Genomic DNA, 19,603 nt, shown 5'->3' with positions numbered 1-19,603 from the left:
GATCAATTTTTTGCTAATTAGAGGCTCAGGCCCGGTGTCGTGTTTCGTGTTTCCAAATTGTAAATGTCCCCCAAGGTGCACACTCAACAACTAACTCTTCCAGGAAGAGTCTGGGGAACCTAAACTTTCCCAACAGTTTTTCCATGAAGACGCGTTTTTCCAGAGGATTAAAAGTGTTGATATTTGAGGGTTAGAGAGTAGTCAGGCTCAAGGTCTCACTTTGCACCGGTTAGCACCCTCACTGAGTTTGCTGACCAAGGGTGTGCACCCGCTTAACATAAAAAACACAGTGCTGTTCCTAGGCAACGCGTGCTATATAACGCAGAGCAGAGAAAGAGAGCAGCAGTTTATCTGCCACTTTATGTTTTGTGCAGACCATCCCCGTAACCATGAGACGAGCACCGAAGGATCCAACAAATGTGGGTGCCGCCACAATCTCGTGGCACTCTTGGTGGCCTTCAGCGGCCTCCTCAGGCTCTAGGGTGCAGGGTGTCCAAACATGTACAACAGCGTGATTGCAGCTGTATTGTCAGTGTTCCCACAGAGCCACACAGCCTTAATATGGAGAGAGGCCAGGGACTCCCTGACAGAGGATGGTGCAGTTTGTGACTATACCTATCTTGTCAGAGGTCCCTGAGATGTGCTTCGAAGGCCTGTCCTCCGAGGTACGTGCCTGCATTATGTCAAATGATAGTTATTCCCTTATCTTCTTGAGACCGCGCCCCTTTGTGAATAAGAGAACGTTCCCCCCACATTGCGTGGACCTAAAATTTGCTTGTGCACAGTTATCACAAATGCACATTCACAAATGTCCGTAGTTACAAAGCACCCCATGGGTGACGAAAATATATGCAAACACTTCTGGGTTACAAACTAGGGCATACTCTGGACAGGAAGGCCTGGTCACGTAAGACTTCCTTAAAACTTGGCAACGCTAAAGTAAGGTGTTAATACAGTTTATAATTAGTTACAAATCCAATAAGTAGCCATACATAATGCAGCGTCAAAAATAAAATTCTCATTTCTGGCTCCTCTGAGCAACATTCTCTGCCGGTATTTGGAAGGCCCAGATAGCATATTCAAATAAATACTGCTGGGTAACAAGAAAAATTGGCAAAACATTGGACACAAATTGAGTTTATGCGTGGTTTCCAAGCAACCAGCAGTATACCATGAGCACGAGAAAGACCTATTGATTTAGAGCACAGAAGGGATATATCTGATTGCAGCCAAAATGCTTCCCACAGAAGCAGAGAGCTGCTCTGTCCCAGTGCCAACTTCTCCTGAACACCGTTTAATGTGGTTTTCATATTCAGTGGAGAACACGACTGGTTAAGGAAATGGGGGATCTCGGAAGGTTGTTGTGTGGCCCCGTGCAGGGTGTCTCACTCTGTCAACAAGAAACCAACATATCGATTTGTTTATTTAACTTACATGGTTCCTTTTGCCTTCGCCACCTTTTACGGATGTGATTACAGATTCAGAGTAGATGGTTGATCCGGTTTGGTTATCTGTTAACTAGGAAGAAGAGAGATAAAAATTAGTTTACTACATTAGTACAACTCTGGTCAGCTTAGGAGGGGCCCATGGAGAGCGACTCCCCTGCATGTTTCATTTTGTCAGCATTGGTACATTGCCATTGTCAACATCTACAGCTGGGGAACATCGTCTGCTCTGAAGAAAAACAGAATGTATTTACTTAAGTTAGCTCTTCTATTTTAATATTAAAAACATATGATGCTTTCACTTTAGGTCATAATTCAAATGATGGTGTACAAACAGAATAGACATGTAACAATTGCACTCACTGTCTACTAACCTTAATTATGGAGTAGGGGTATTTGTGACTTCTCTTTTGTTCCCGGACAGAGATCAAAAGGCACAGTCACATATCCCTTTCTAACTGTACTGTAAAGAGCATAACAGAAAGCGCCTAGAAGGTACTACTTTGAAAAGATGACCTGAAAGCCAAGAGCATTGTGGGATGCCTTGCGTACACCAAGAAGCTAGCAGGGGTATTAGTGTTTATGTGCATGTTAATGTTTAGGATTTGTAAAGCGCCTGGCTGCTCTTAACAGGGTGTCTCAGTGCTAAACAACTGACAATAGAACCCCTTGGAGAAAAGGGTAGTATTGAGTTAAAACAGCCAGATATACAGATGCCTGGAAAAGATTGCTATGCTGGGGCTCTAGCACAGATAAAGCGGTATGGTGTTCCAGAGTTTAGGTGCCAACTACCTGAAGGACTGACCTCCAAACTGGCTCTTTTGTTTCTAGGAACCTTGCTTGAATTAGATGACCCAAGCGTCCTATAATGAGTATAGGGCTGGATCAATTAGCGAAGAAAATGGGGGCTTGTGTTGGTGAAAGAGCAAAATGCAAAGTAAACGGCATTGAATATGACTCAGCTTCCAAGTGGTAACCAGTGTAAATCAGTCAAATAGGACAAGTTGGAATAATATTTGGGAACATGCAAAAGTAGATGGCCGCCACATTTTGTATTAACTGAAGCAACTACGATAACGTCCTTAAGATGTTACCATAGTCCAGATGTGACATAATGATAGACTGGGTGACGGTTTTTTGAGTGGAGGGTGGGAGGTCCCGTAGCACTCTCTTGAGGCACCTCAGAAGACCGAAACAGCATGCAGTCCGGTTCATTATTTCATTTTCAAATGCTGAATTGTGATTAAGTCAGACACCCAGAATTTTCACTACAGGTTTAGAGGCAGGGAAAGTGTCCAGGTCCTCAGGTCTCAATGAAGTGCACCCACGGTTAGGCTGGTCACCAACCACCATCACTTCTTGCTACAGCCCATAGACTGGGGCTTATTTACAAGCCACTTGTGCCACTAGTGCGTCACTTTTAAAATGGGAAAAAGTGTAGTACTGGCAGCGTAAGGGGCTTGTAAATAAGCCCAGCAGTTTCTCAAATACGAGGAGTTGTTTGCCGAGTTGTAAATGAGTGAGATCACAAGCTGGGTGTCATCAACGTGGATGACCCGGGTAACGCCAAGCGATTTGACAATATCAGCCAGAGATAAGTGTAAAGTTTTAAAAAAGGGTGCAGCTTAAGGAAGATCCCTGGAGAACACCAAAAGACATTGCAAAGTGATAGATAATAATGGGTTAGCAGAAACTTGAAAAGAGTATTTGTCGAAAAAGGAGGCACTCTAAGGCTTCATTGCAGATCCGCAGTCCAGTAGCCTCTACAAAAGAGAGGTGTGCGACACCAAGTCAAAGTAGGAGCATAAATCGAGCAGGATGCCATGGAGCAACCTCGGTTAAGTATTCACCTTAGCTCTTCAGGAACAGCTAAAAGGGCGGACTCCATACTGTGGCATGGATCATAGCCTGACTGCTAGGGATGAAGTAGGTTATGAGTTTCAAGATAGCTAGAGAGTTGACAATCGATATGTCTGCCAAAGCTTTAGCCGGAAAAGGAAGACGAGAAATAAGGCAATCATTTTCAGGTTTGGAAGCATCCAGGGAAGGTTTATTAGGAGTGGATAACCACTGTGTATTTCCATCAATGAGGAACATTTGCTGAAGAGAACGAGGAATTAAATAGCTTTACAAGAATAGGATGGATAATATTTCAGCCCTTATCAATGACATGAGGTAGAACAAGGCCAAGAAGAGAACTCGATGTTGATAAGGACATAAAAGCCCTCCATCCAAATGAGACTGGGCGTAGACAGGCACGGACAGAGGCATTGCGAGGCTCGAAGGTCACCGGAACTTTGACGTTCTGAGCCCCTACAGGGCAGGCAGTATAAATAGCAGTCATTTTTGGCGAAAAGAATCTTGCAAGTTTGTTAAATCTAATGATAGTGTAACTGTTCCACATGACTGTGCGACCTGATACTTTCACCATAAGCTATGACTTGGTGTGGACTGTACACAACTATTTTTAGTAAGCTAATTCAAAGCTTGCTAATTCAATCAAAAGATGTACAGCACTGTGACGCAAGAGCACCTTCATCAGTAAGAGAGTGAACTGGCAAGGTGGGATTGCAGAGGTTAACAAAACCATATTCTAAGTTGTGAACAGCCAATGTGAGGAAGCAGGTAACAAATAATTATCTCTGTCCAGCTGAATCTGGCTACTTCGAGGACACAGACATATGTCTTGTACTCTTAGTGCTGCAGCTAAGCCGATCACAGGCTACAAGGTCAATACAAGTCCTTTGTACGGAGCTACAAAGAAGCGAGGTAGACTAGTGTTTTGCCACCCCTCCTGTGGATGAGTGTATAGCTCATGCATCTGCATTTTAAAAATTCTGCAAAGCCCACTTCCATTCATCGTTTCGGCACTGCATTCCTCACTTCACTGCCCATTGATGTGCTGCTGAGCATACCACTCTACCTGTTTCTATCCCTTCCACACTGGGATTGAGAGGATGCAGGGAAATGAATGGAATTAGGATGAGTATATGAAGGAGAGACTAATGGAATCACGCCAGATGGGCAGCTTGGGACTGATTCTACAGATACTCACAAATGTGCGGTGTTGTATATTTTCTCCTATATTACCTTCAGTCCGAATTCTTATCCCTTAACAGTGTCTTTCTGCCCCAGCTTCTGTGTTTCTCAATACAAAAATCACAAGACAATTTGTAAATCTCTGTGTGGCTCAAGAAGAGTTGCTGAGGTGGGGCAATAGTGCAGGTACTTGCCCAAGACATACCAATGTGGAATGTTGAAGCAGACAGTGAAGAATGATATTGTGCAAGCGTGGCTCTGATATTAGGTGTCAGTAGACGCTGGTTGGATCGTTGCATGATATTAACACAAATCTTATGCGAAAAAGCGTTCAGTTTCGAATTCCGGTACACATAACAAGGGATATCTTTTTAGCTCAGCAAAGACATTCCTGAGTTCACAATGCAATTTTCTTTAATATGCTACTTTCCACAGATATGAATGTTGTCTCTATATGAATGTGGCACCATTAGTAGGGGGATGAACTGTACAATATTGCCACTGATAAGAAGGTAGTTATACCAGTTTGGCACATATACGGTGGGCATTGCTTCACCTTAACAAAGATATAAAAGGAGGCCACTATACTGTAATGATACAGAAAACTCTTTCATATTAAGCTTCGTGATTAAAATTCAGCAAGTCAGGCTATATGACATATTTTGATAGTAACACAAGCAAATATGGTAGAAATGACAACGGCTCCATCTTGAGGACCACTTCCTTCCACTGTCCTGAAACTAGAACGGTAGACAGCTGGGAAGGGAGGCTATCCTGTTTTCCTCTGCAACTAATTTAGCCTCATTGCTTTTTTAAACAAAAGTAGTAAGACTAAATTAGCTCTTGACATTTTTTCAATAGTTCGTCTATATTTCCAACTTATGGGTACTTAATTGCATTAAGATAGGGCTAATCAGAAGTTAAGTTGACTGTGCTTGGAATTCAACCAGAAGACCTAGAGCTTATGGTGCAATATTTCTTATTTTATCTTATCCACAGATGGCCCACCATACTCAGCCATCTTGTTTGCAAAACATATGTGTTTGATTATGTGGAACTTAATGTAACATCCTTCTAAATAAAAATATCCCTCATAAAACATGGAAACAATTTTTGTTCACACAATGACAGTAAAAACCTATACAAATAGACATATTGCTCATACCTTATCAATTTCCTGATGAATAACAACTGTTTCGTTTCCAACCTTCGTCTGCGCGTTAGATTCATTATGATAGTTTAGAGGTAGCATACCAGGTTCCACATCTGGTCTTATTTCCACAGCACCACCTTCTTCAACTTCAATCTACAAATTTCATAATATGGAGGTTTTCATCATCTCGACTGGTTACCAATGAGCAGCACTTAAAACTGAACAGTAGAATAGTAGAGAAGTCTGTTTTCATTTACCCCATCCCAATAAATGTCAAAAGTAATTTTTTCATTTCTTGTGTCTCTTGTTTATATCCTAGTGCTGGCTCCCCACTGCACAATGAGTCAGGGCTGCTTAAACTAAAACAGCAGGAGCCGAATGCTTTGGGCAACCGGTTACCGAGCTTCATGGCACTGGAGGTCTGCAGACAGGAAGTAGCTGTAGACATTAGAGCTCACTATCATGGAAATGTGTCTGGAGAACAACACGTAGGCCGGTGAATGTGTATGTTACAGGCATATTACAATCTTTTTATGCCCAGGGTGTGGCAGAGAGTGTGAACTACGGACAGTCTCGCAAGACATCCCATCCTATGCACTGAAGTGACTTAAAAGTTACAGGCGGCATAAGACACAACTCATAAATAAATATATGCAGGCAGTGGGTGATATTAGGGTCTCTGAGCTGCCCTTGTTTGACTTTACTTGGCACTCAACACCACGGATCAGAGGAAAGCACTGCGGTGAGCTAGGAGCATTAGTAAATGAAGTGAGACCTTGTAAATGAGTTATTTTTCTAGTGACTCTAACAGTTTGCAACTCCAAGAACATCAGTAAAACCCCAAAAGTAAAAGCAAAGAATTTGATTCGGGTAGTGTGTCCTTGTTAAGGTATCTCTGAGGTTCAGTTCTCTCAGCTGTCTCATTTCAGCTTCAAAGCCCACCTGCTAATTTCTCTTCTCCTTCCCACTACAGGACCTGCTCACTGGAAACTTGATTTAAAAACGTAATAGCATTGTTGTAATAGCTATTAATTAAAATAGCTATGCTACTTTGTAATATAATTTAAATTAGATTTAATGATAGAAAGGTAAATCCAATGTATGTTTTGTGTTAGAATGCGTGTGCATGCTTATGTGTGCATGCTTATGTGTTTATTCTTACATGATATCAAAATTAAATAGCTGCGAAATTTTCAAATTCCACTCTGGGAGGGGAGGCTCTTTTATTGAATTCTCCCTTATTTCTCTTTGTTATACCCTTCGGACTTAAGACCGATTGACATCTTTCTGGGTCACTCGATTCTCTTTTTTATTGTTTTTTTCTTTCTTACCAAGTCTCCCATTATTTTTGGCTGATTCAGGGCCTCCTAAACTCAGAAATGCATTGGACCCCTGCAGCCAACTGGTGGTCCAGCTGCCTGCGTGCATGGGTTTGCAGTAGGGTTACTAGTGACTCAGTTACAGGATTAGGACATGTCTTTTCTTTGTTTTGCACGGTAATTCTCCCCTGGGGGCCCTCTTGTTAGTGGTGTCCCTAACTTGGCCGAGTTTGGATGTGGAAAGAGCTGCCTCGGAGTCATGCCTTCCCCTCACCACACAATCCTAAGAAAGCTGCTTCCAGGTAAGGTAAGGCGAGGTACACACATACCATAAAAGGCCAGGAAATTACAACACTATTTGATTTGTTTCGATTCCTCTTACTGCAGTGCATATTCCCTGCTTATAACCTCCCACAGTTCAGATGGACTTCCTGTGCTGTGCTTAGATTGGTATTAACTTGGTGCCTATCTGCAAGACATTATGCTATATCCAATATATTTTATATTTGACATCGCCACTGACTAGCACTACTCTCTCTTTTTGCTACAGAACTCTTCTCTCTCATTAGAACCCGAAAACGACGTGTAAGTAGAATTATCATCAATATAAGACCTGTGTCCTTTCTAGAAAACACACGTCAGATACCATAAGCGGTGTAGGGAGCCACAAAGAGCACCCTGCAGACACAAACTGGAGCCAACCACAGAAGGAATGTGCACATGGCAGGTTATACCAAAAACATAAAAAGATATACAGATATTGGGAGAGAAAAAAGAAAGAGACAGAGCGCCCTACCTTGGGGCCGAGGTAGGCCTGCTCTCTCAAGGCCCCCCTCACTGCGCACATGTACACCGGCAATCCCTCGTGGAGTCACTATGAACTCTCCCTCGCCTAGGCCTGTAGCCTCAGCTACTTAGTAAGCATCAACATAAACTCCCCCCCTTTTCCCCTCTGGTCACTCACCCCAGTTCTGTACCACAAGTTAGCTGCTGGTTATCACCTTATTACTTTTTTCTCGGGTTCACACACAGGAGGGTGCACTTTCCTCAGGAGTGATTAGCTTCTTCAAGGTGCTTCATTGACATTCTGCAGAGCCTGTTTTTGTGTCTATTGTATGTTATTCTGCCTCGGTATCATTAAGGTACCCATTATATTTTGACTGTACCTCTGTATGGTATACATATGTGATGCTTTTTGAACATCAAAAACCCAAAAAAACGGTTTATTGAAAAAAAAAATGTCTGTGGCCTTACCTCCTGCACTGCATTCCTGAGTTTGAGCTGCGTGTCCTCCATCAGTTCTTCCACCTCTCTGAACATCTCATTTAGAGTGGACTCTTCTCGAGTGAACCCGAAAACTGGATCCAAGGAATCTGTGACCACCTCATCCTTGCTGTTTTTGAGAATGCGTGGGGCCGGAGAAGGATCCACGCAGCCGAGAGCCAGGACAAGCAGCATGAGGGCCAGCATATTTTGGGGGAGCGTGACACAAAGTTAGGGTGAAGTGCAGACAGGATATAGAGGAGGTATTTTCACTACTGTGGAGTATAGGCACCAGAGCTGCAGGAAAAAAAAACAGGAAAAACTACACTTGTATTTTACTTTCGCTTTTTGGCTGTAGATAGATACATTATCCGAAACCACTAAAGCAGCCACTACCTCTAAAGCAACACACAACCATCACTTCTGCCAATTCACAAATACATTACCTAGACCTCACCATTGCAGAGCAAGCATTTGCAATTCAATAGGTCTCACATTCACGAGAGTTTGAGCTGCTGGTATTGTAAATGACAATGCCGTTTATTTATGTGTTGTTTTTAAAACAGATAAATAAAAGGCATTGTCATTTACAATGCTAATAGCTTAAACTAGACCTATTGCATTACAAACGTGTTTGGCGCCCATGCTATAAAGATTCATTTTTTTAAACATTAGGAGAGAGAATGTCCTGCCTGCAACAGCAGGCAGGACAAAGCTATTTGAGAAAATAGTGCTTGGAGATTGTAATTAAAGCCTACTGAGTAACAACACATATAACAGACGGTACCATCATGGAAGGTTACAAAATGAGACAAGGTGGTACTAAGGAGGGACAACTAAGCCTATTGACCAATAAAAAGTCAAAGTTTACAGTGGACAATGATACAATCCAATGAAAATATGGGTGGAGAGTGGGTGGAGCTTCAAGTCAATACCTGAGTACAGCATGTCTTGCAGAGCAGTGCATGCACTGCCCAGGGTCGACCTAAAAATGACCAGCAACGCATCTCGAATCAATAACCACCATCCCCACAGTCTTCAGTCACTGTCAAATATCACCATCCACGGTGGCCAAAATGACCAGTTCCGCTGCCCAATATCACAAAGCACTGCAACACGTGCTTTAACTTCTTTTATGGCCCCTAAGCATATATACCCGCTTGTTTTTATTTTATAGATATGAACAAAGCAGTGTATTTATGATTTCACACTTGCTTTTTCCTTTCACTAGACAACATATTTCTAAAGAATAAGCAGTTCCAAAGGTTTGTGTAAACTGTTTCTTCCTACTTTACATTTTTCAGAAAATCATCCAGGCTGAATCTCTGCCACATTAATCCAAACCATAATATTACTTAATAAATGAGTGGTTATATTAGCATGAAACACTGACCACGATACACATAAACCAACTATGTGGGTTTATTCATACTTTTTCATATCTCCTGACAGGTGCACGATTTGAATGTATTTATTTATGCAGTTTCCTACAGCCTGAAATTGGCCATTCGAGTATTTTACAAAGGAATAAAAAATAAGTTACAAATAATGGTAAACAAAATTAAATACATATTCAACACAGGGTGTAAACCAACCAAAACCTGCGAACATAGTCAAGTCGGTTCCATACAAGAAAGACAAATGAAAGGGAAAATGGCAAATGTGCAAAAAAAGAGAAAATGGGAAGGGCTAGAAAAATGTCTTCTAAAAGTAACTCAGAAGGAAATTAAGAGCCTCGAAGAAACATTCAGATTACAGTACCGAGGTTGGACCATCACAGTCAGTGGAGTGTGGGATTTGGAGGAGGGGTGTGAGAAGAACACTCACTGATAATGTGATCAAGCCTACACATTTGAGCTGCGGTTCCTAACCTCAGGTCTTCAATGCTTATCCGCAGATCAACAACTGATCACAAACTTAAATAATATTAGCACATTAATAATGTAAACAGACATACAAAAAAATTAAATATTTAAAAGCTCTATAAATGTGAAGGAATGTGAAAATTGAGGCTAAAATGAAGTTAGTATTCCTAGTTCGGTTCATGGGAGCAGTGCAGGTACAGCATTCAGAATCTATATGTGCAATAGATGGCCTTAATTGAAGCACTGGTGAGTGCAAACAAACAGGGAGTATACTTTAGGAGCAAAAAAGATAAAGTGATATGTTAATGTCCAGCATTTTATTTAATCTTTTAGAAACAAAACTACATTTTGAATAAAAATGTCAATTTCTGTAAGAATTATTTTTGCTGAGGAATTATAATACTTCATAATATATGTATTTGTTTGATGTATACTTCTGTGTGTTGTTTTGAGGTTTGATTCTTCGCAGCTTCTTAGGCTGCGGTCCTATCTCATAGATAGCACCGGAGCAACCTGTTAACCTACATGGACGTAGGTATTAATATTTGTTATCAACACTGTCCATAAAGGATTCATTATAGACCAATGGAATATTTTTTTTTAACTTTCTGCGTATTTGTAAACACGATAAATGTAAAAAGAGGAGAACATGACCAAATATGACAGTTACACAAGAACTGACTTTATATAAACAAATGTTCCAAGACCCATTGTAAACATTTGTTCAATAATAAAAATTGGGAAAATATTTGTGCTTAGTGTATAAAGTGGCAACACAGTGCTGATAGTGAAGGTAATGCGAAAAACTGATCACATATAAAATTTGATTCAAATACAATGAACAACTGCAAATTAACCATTTTAGAGAGCACTTTAGCAAGAATAAAGTTTGTAAACAGTCTATTTAGTGCTCCTCAGGAGTGTATTACAAATGTCTTTAATGCTGTAAAGCTGTTGACAGTGTTTCGGCCCTTATGCAAGTACATGGGTCATCATCAGCACAAGTTGAAATTTAGCTGAGCACATGTGGTATGGGCCACTAAATAGATGAAAAGAAAACATAATAAGTAACTAATATGATCTGAGAAATTTAAAGAAAAAGTCTGATCATGTTCAAAAGTAATAGCTATAATTCTGAACACACTGAAGGGATTTAATATTCTATATTGAGTCCCTTATGACAATTGCTGATAACAATCTTTAAGGCGATCTGGCAGTGCCTGAAGGGCTGGCCTGACAGATCAATGTGCAGAACTGTTTTATGGTCCAGTGGGCTTTTTTTTTTACTGTTTATTATCCTGATATTACCACAAACATTGCATGCACAAGCACAAAAGCATAAAGTCTCCCACACTAGCAAAACACCTACTCAAAGTATTTTCACAAATTCAAATATACCAGATTTGCAAACATTAGCTGCTTTTTTTTTTTTAGCTATCTAATTCTCTGATGGGGAACACCTATTTTGGTTCCAAGTGCAGGAAATGGGGGGTATCCTGCTGGATCCCAGTTCTGGCAGCTATTTCTGGGCCAGATCTGGACGACCAAGTGAAATATATTGAATTTGTCTTGATGTCATTTTCTGACACCAGGACAGAATTCACACGCAGGGCTGGCTCTAGGGGAGTGCGATCGTGCCACCCCACTGGGCGCTGACTTTGAGGGGTGCGCAATACAATATGGTTTTATAAACACCTGCTGCAGCTTTCCTTGACTCGAACAACCATAAAAATGTCAAGATAACTGGTGAATAATGACCCTACTGCAGAGAGATTGGACTTTTGTCAAGTCGAAGTTTTGACTCATCATAAAGTATACCAGGAGGTTAACATGCCTGCTGCAAAGCAGGGTGCACCATGCAGATCAAAACATGCATATAATGTAAATAGGTCAGTGTATTACTGCTTCAGTCAAAGAGACTCTTCTGTTACTTGTAGTTTATGAGATTAAATACTAATATATAGCAGTAAACTATTAACTGTTATCAAAGAGCTGCATGATAACTACAATATATACATTAGAGTGCATTATTTTCCCCCAGTCTTTCATTATCCTAATGTTGCAAAAAGGGTTCAATTGGATAAAAATCAATTCTTATTAGTAAAGCCAACCATGGAGTTACATTTTAAATTCTGAGTTTGTTCTTCTCCTGACCGAGCACTCTTGAACTATCCTGCCTACCAGTATGGATGAATGTGACTCCTACACTTTGCAGTCCTCCTGCTTATGTAACATTTCCTATACACTGATTTACACATGTATGATTGATTGTCTCTGTAATGTGTATGCAATGTAAAGTGCTCTGACACCTTACACTGGAATGAGAGGCACTATAAAACAAAACGAATACATGAGAGAGAGAGTGGTTATGGAGATTTGAGGGGCATTGTTGCAGGGTGGTAGTGAGGGAATCCGTGGAGAAGGAGGTCATTGCGGGGTGCCAACAAACATTGTCGCACTGGGCGTCACCAGGGCTAAAGCCAGCTCTGTTCACACGCACCTGCATGTTGCTTGCTTTCTTTTGAGTACAGCAACGTGTAGGCAGCGAGGGGGCTTTCTTATATTCACTACCAGCTTTGTCCAAAACAAAGGCCTGCATTAACGGTCATCAGCCCTTCTTTCGTTCATGTATCATCCTGGTTTGAGGGGAGCCATCTGGAGCCTAACACCTAGACACTAATGTAATGTAAGGAAACAATGGCACACAGCTTATCACTTCACGTGTAATTTAGAGAAGCTATTATTTGGAGGCAGCTTTTTGTCTTTGTTTAACCCCCCTATACATGCATAGGGGGAAGGCTCGAACTCTCTTCGAGGAGCCTTGATCAACGCCAGGTCAATATGCAAGAATGGGGCGCATGTTCATGACCTGATCACGGAGAATGATATTGACATGCTATTCGTAACAGAAACTTGGCTAAAATCATGGTGCAACCCAATTATAGCCCAAACAGTCCCCCAAGGCTACCTCATCCAGAGGACCGATAGACAAGAACGGAGAGGGGGTGGCTTAGCCATTATTCACCGGGACTTTATGAAATGCTCCACGTTCGAACTCTCGGATGTAAAGGGGGCAGAAAGCATGGGTTTCTGTATCCAGATAAATGAGGAGAACACCTTTGCTGGTGCCCTTATCTACCGCCCTCCAGGACCTCAGAACGGTTTTTTCGAAAGCTTTGAAGAGGCACTCAGCACTTTAACTCTGAAATACGCCAACTTCACAGTATTAGGCGACCTAAATTTCCATCTCGATAAACCCAACGACCCAAATGCAATATGGCTCAGTTATCTAACTGATGTCCTGGGGATGGAAATATTGACTAAAATGCCTACACACAAAGCAGGTCATATCTTAGACTGCATCTGCACCAATATTAAAACCCTAGCCGTTGAAACCCCCCTGGTTCAAACATGGACCGATCATTGGCTGATCCCCTTCAAACTGGCTACTAACAAGAAAAGAGTCAATACAGCCAAACAAAAAATCGACGTCCAGACACAGAGAGACTGGAAAAAACTTGCAAACTCCCCCAATCTGCACCTCATTGCTGAGGACTCTAAACCGCCCCTAACTGGAAGTACCGAAACAGACTACAACAACTTCTGTAAATGGATCACAGATTTCTGTGGTCCTGCAAATTCAGAAAAAGTGAGAAAAAAACAGAACAAAAAGTCCGCCCCATGGTTCTCCCTCCCTCTAAAAGACAAACGCTCAGAGGTCAGAACCCTTGAAAAGAAATGGCGCCTTACTTATGACACAACTGAACTTCTCGCCTATAAAACTGCTAGAAAACAATATCACGCAATGATAAAAAACGCTAAGAAAGATCACTTTCTAGAAGTCATCAACCTGTCTAACAACAAACAGAAAGAAATCTTCAAGATAGTTGATGATTTCATGAACCCCAGAATCCTTAGACAAGAGATTCCGCCCTCACTTGCACTATGCAACTCCATAGCAAACTACTTTGAACAAATTTTTTTTAATCTTATCAAAGACTTCCCAGATCCCCCAGAATCCCTCTCTTATGAAATCTCACTACCAACCAACAGGGAAGCTCATTAAATAATTTTGCCCCTGTCAGCCTCGACGAAACTCGTCAAGCTATTCTCTCCATCAAGTCAGGCTCCCCTTTTGACCCGTGCCCCCTCTGCTGCTTCGCACTTTAGTTGACACGGTCAATCCAGGTATAAATGCTATCATCAACTCCTCTCTGGCCACTGCCGCCATTCCATCTGAATGGAAACTTGCTGCCGTAAAACCTTTGCAGAAAAAGCCCCTAGCTGACCCCACTACACTCTCCAACCTTCGCCCAATCTCACTGCTTCCACTGCTGTTTAAACTTACTGAAGTGGCGGTAAACAAACAGCTGACCAAATATCTGGAGGATAACCACCTCCTCCACCCCAGCCAGGCAGGTTTCAGAGCTAAACACTCCACGGAGTCAGCCCTTCTACATACAGTAGAGACTCTCAAAATGGCAATGGATCAAGGAAAAAAAGCCGTCCTGATCCTGCTTGATCTTTCGGCGGCCTTTGATACGGTCTCACACCCCGTATTAATTGGCCGCCTGGCAGAATCGGGACTAACAGGAACTGCCTTCAAATGGCTGAAAAACTTCCTCAGTCATAGGAAACAAGTTACCATACTAGGAAGCCACTGTTCAGACGAAAAAGCACTAAATACAGGGGTGCCACAGGGCTCCAGTCTGAGCCCAATTCTTTTTAACCTGTATATGACCCCTCTGATTGAGCTCATTACATCCTTCAACATCAGCACGATATCCTACGCTGATGATACTCAGCTCATCCTTGTTCTGGACAACAACACGACTAAAGCAGAAGAAAATCTGAGGGACTGCCTTACCGCAACCTTTGAATGGATGAGAACCCACCACCTCAAGTGCAATTCAGGCAAAACTGAAATCCTTCCTTTTGGCCGAGACAATCTTTTCTCCCCCAAAAACTGGTGGCCCCAAGACGCCGAAGTCCCGCCGAACACCATCAAGTCGGCCCGCAACCTCGGGATAAGGTTTGATGAAGCACTTTCTTTTAAACAACAAGCAGGTACTGTGGCAGGGTCCTGCTTCAACATCATCAAGGGCCTCAGAAGGTTCTTTGACCTCCTTCCCCTGACAGCTAGAAAGACGGTAGCAGTGGCCCTCATCACATCCCGTCTGGATTATTGTAACAGCATATATGCAGGCTCCAACAAGGCTGTTCTGCACAAACTGCAGATGGTTCAGAACGCCGCCGCCCGCCTAGTGCTGAGACTGCCTAGGAAGTCATCTGCCTCGGCAGCACTTAGAGCCCTGCACTGGCTACCTATCCACAAGAGAGTGTTATTTAAAATCCTACTAATCACTTTCAGGGCCTACCACCAGTCGGGCCCCACATATCTGTCCGAAAGGTTTGGAAGATATACTCCCTCCCGCTCACTCAGAACTTCCAACCTAAACCTGTTAGTGGTCCCCAGGTTCAGACTCACCACAAAGGGAGGAAAATCCCTAGGAGTGTTGGGAGCCAGAGCCTGGAACAAGCTCCCAGCCCACATGCGTCTGATCCCCTCAGAGAACCTGTTTCGAAAGGCCCTTAAAACCTGGATTTTTAATGCCTCGGACACCTTTTGTCTAGCGCTTATTTAACCCCCACACCCCACAAACCCTTTTTAGATCCACTAATTTTCCCCCTCTCCTGGCTCTATGTAGTCTCCCAATATTCCCCTCTGTGACACGTTATGACTAGCGCCAAGATGCTCCATGGAGTGTAAGTCGCGCTTTATAAAAGCCTAATCATATCATATCATATCATAGTAAGAATGATTGTATCTGTGTGTTTGAGTAACTACAAAAATGATGATTTTGAGGACACTTACTAATTTATTTGTATACAATTCTTTTATAGTGCTACTCGTCATGGTGTAGGGTGTCAGATCGCTGTACATCACACACAAAGAGATAATAGATCATACAAGTGCGAAAATCACTGAACAGGAAATGTTACAAAAGACAATGAGGGTCATAAGGTCTAGCATTCACTTATAGACATTATATGTTAAGAATGCAAGGTCAAAAGAAAAAGTAAGTCAAGATTTAAAACATAACACAGTGTTTGAAGTAGTCTGTACCAACACAACTTTATTACTACTCAAAGGAACCCTTCTTTGCAGCATTAGAATAACAGATTGAGAAATACACAATAAGGATCTAAACTCACTAATATCAGTTCACTGGTCACTATGCTGTATTAGGACTGCAATTTATGAACTGGAAGTAATTTTAAAAACACTATGTGTCAAATAGAGTAACTCACTTCCCTATCTACATAAAAGACAGTATGTGATCTGCGTGCTACATGGTGTGCTATGCAGCAGGGACAATATCTCTGCTGGCTACTTTTGAGTAAAAACTGTGACTGAACATTTAATTTAACTCTCCTGAAAATTGAGTTATTTTACATGGGGCGGCTCCTCCGTTAAGGCATAGGAGGGTCGCCCCACTTTTGAAAGGCAGCAGAAGAAAATTAAATGACAATAAAACTATTTTATTATCATCTTATTTCACTTCCTTCCAGTTCACCAAGTCTAGGGCGGGGCAGGGCCACTGTTGCACCTTCAGGAGCAGGGGGAGGAGTGGTAGGCACTGAAAGTGCGCATGTCGGTTTGGCCAGCTGTCTTAGGATGGCCAAACTGACATGCGCACTTGGATTTCTCAAGGCTGTTCCTTAGCGATATCAGCAGGGCTCAGGAGCACAAGCTCCCAGTCCCTACTGGAATTTAACACCAGTCCGCTCTGCCTAATCCCAGCGCTTCTCTCATGCTGGGTAATAGCATGAGAGCAGCGCTGGGATTGCATAGGGAGTGTGGGAGCCTGTGCTCATGGGGATTGCGGTGCAGAGAGCAGAGGAGCCGCGAGGCGTGGTGTGGGAGCAGACAATCATCGAGGTGGCGTCCGGCAGAGGAAGGTAAGTGTACATTTTTTAACATTATTTTTTCCCGCACTGTGCTCCCCCCCCTCACCACCCCAAGTCGTTTTGGCAGCAACCCCCACTGTATTCTACCATTATTATAATCCCCTGAAAAATACTGGGCGCGCCAAGAACTGTGCTACAGCAGGTGCCTTAGCCATGTAGTATATTTTAAATGGAGCCTCAATGTGACCAACTAAGTAAGCTTTAACAGACTGACAGTCACGTTTATCCTTGTTGCTAATTTATTTTCAGCATAGTTTGAAAAAATAAATGTATACATTGATTTTCAGACAGTGCTTTTCACAACTCCGCGTCAAGTGACTCCACTCCCATTTTTCCAGTCACACCTTGACCCCCAGTTTATGACCCCCCCCCCCCCCCCTCACCTTAATTCCAACACTGTTGGTGCCCGGGCCTTATTTTCGGTTACATTTCAGAACCTTAAAATGAGAGACTATCCTGCCTGCCACGGTCGGTAGTGAGGAGGAGGAGAAGAGGCAGGCTTCCTTCCAGTCAGCACTGACGGGGATTCTGAGGGTACGCCGTGCACGCGCTTCAAATTCAAGCCCTTAGTAGATGTGGGACATGAATGAGTGCCGAGGCCTGCCCCCGGAGGACTACGATCGTAGAGGTGGAGGCGACAACAGAGTGACAGTTACGGTGAACTCGGGTTTAAAGAGAAAAAGACGGCTCCGTTGAGAGTAGAGTATGGAAGTTATTCTATGGCGCATACACTCTACGCTCCAGGGGGTAGGACTAGGAGGGCCGTCTCAGTTGTGTGGGTGGTGGGCTTGGTCACCGACACTGCAGCTCAGGTGATTCGAGAGAAGACAGACAGAAACCACAGAGCAGAGGATGTTGAAATGAGGAGTTTCAGTGCGATACAGATAACACCGTAGTTATAACAGTAGCGCCGGGACACAGGTATCTCAGGTGAAGTGAGAAGATACACAAGAAGCCACGTCTCCAATAATCTCAAACGAGGGGTACCACACCACTTCAGATGCTGTGAATTATGAAAATAGGAACCGACCCCGTTAAATAGACGAGATAGGGTGAATTGCAGTATTATACCGACTGCTCTTGTTTGAGTGTCTACCATTTTTTGCAGTATTATACCGCTACTTGTACTTTGTATACCTTTGTAACCTGCACACATGTCACTTTTTACCTCCTATAATTGTACCGTTTGCTACCTCTTGTACTTTGTTTACTCACATTTGTCACGTTTGCCTCATGTAACTTAATGTTTGCTGTTGTAATTTGTTCACTTGTAATTTTCTCCTTATATATATCATTACTGTTCCTTTTGTGAAGCGCTCTGACACCTTCGGGTAAAGTCCGCGCTATATAAAAACGCATTAATAATAATAATAATTATAATAATAATAATAATAATAAGGGACGAGAACTTGGGCTGTCCCTACAGGTAGAGGTGAGAGAATAGGGAGCACCTACGCGGTGAACACTGCAAGGTTCAGGAGGTGCCAAAATAGCAGCGTCTCTGGGATACAGGATGCTCCGGTGACGTATAAAGAGCGCCCGAGGGGTGCATGTATCTGGGCAAAACACGCCCGCTGTGGGCGTGTGAATGGAGCAGCTAAGATGATAACATGCGTGGCCGACCTGGGAGGGACACAGACAGCAACGCAAGTGAAAATGACGGCCATAACCGGGCACTTGAACAGTCAATCGCGCAAACATCAAGAAGCAGGAGCATTTGCTATAGAGGGGTTTGTCATTTTGAGCAGTCTTATTTCATCCCACTTCAGCAAGTTTGTTGTGTCCTGTCCTTGACAACCTCCCCCTGGGTAGCCTCCGAGCCTCAGATGCGGGAGGAGAGGCTGCAGTCGTATAATGCTGCGGGTCCTAATTACCGCCCGTTATTCTCACCTTGTACACTCTGCTGTCCCAGAAGACCCTCCGCTGCAGACGTCTCGCGCACCTCTGCGGAATCCGAGGGGATGTAGTGCGCGGTGAGCTGGGCAGAGGACAGGGCACTCTGCTCTCGTCTGTCCGCGGCTCTCTGAGCGGTGCTCTCTGCAGACTTCAGCCTCCTCCCGCCGCTCGGGACCAGGATTATTCAAATGAGGCTTGCAGTCCGCGCTTGCTATTGGTCGCGCTGCGACGTGCACGTGCAGGTGGGGTTGACTGCGCACCCTGTGTGTGGCCTTCTCAAAGACAATAGGGTCATACATTCCGGCCTTGTCCCGTTTGCGCAGCTCCCCACCGTTGCGGACTATGACGGGCTTCCCTAAACATTTTGGTTGGAAATTAAAACATGTTGAAAACGCTTTGCACGCCCGGCTGCAGCGCAGTGTGTGCTTTGGCTGAGTGCATGTTGGTGGTATGTGCCAAGCTTCCGACGCCTGAAGAGCCAGGGCTTCCAGAAATAAGTATTTCCAAACAGGAAAGAGTTCTCTCTGTATTGGCCCCGAAGGTCCCTCGCGTTGCAAGAATGATGAACATGTCAGTGTGTGGTAAATCCGATTCCATGTCATAGTCGGCTAAACCTTTCTAGGTAGGGAAGATGAATGCTTTCTCAGTTGG

The 19,603-nt window shown here is 43.1% G+C and overlaps 1 protein-coding gene across 1 annotated transcript in view; it reads right to left on the bottom strand.

The window, feature by feature from the left end:
- Positions 1 to 19,221, bottom strand: part of DKK3 (dickkopf Wnt signaling pathway inhibitor 3) — a 295,985-nt gene extending 276,764 nt beyond the window's left edge. Inside the window, exons 1-4 of the mRNA XM_086955944.1 lie at positions 18,947 to 19,221; positions 8,211 to 8,516; positions 5,650 to 5,790; positions 1,435 to 1,518 (exon numbers count right to left, since the gene is read on the bottom strand). Of these exons, the coding sequence (XP_086812070.1) occupies positions 1,435 to 1,518; positions 5,650 to 5,790; positions 8,211 to 8,426 (441 nt within the window). The 5' untranslated portion in view covers positions 8,427 to 8,516; positions 18,947 to 19,221. The remainder of the gene's footprint in view (positions 1 to 1,434; positions 1,519 to 5,649; positions 5,791 to 8,210; positions 8,517 to 18,946) is intronic.
- Positions 19,222 to 19,603: the final 382 nt, after the last annotated feature.

This window comes from Lissotriton vulgaris, chromosome 2_1, assembly GCF_964263255.1.
Source record: "Lissotriton vulgaris chromosome 2_1, aLisVul1.2, whole genome shotgun sequence".
Taxonomy (NCBI): Eukaryota; Metazoa; Chordata; class Amphibia; order Caudata; family Salamandridae; genus Lissotriton; species Lissotriton vulgaris.
This window is presented reverse-complemented; position numbering and strand designations above follow the sequence as displayed.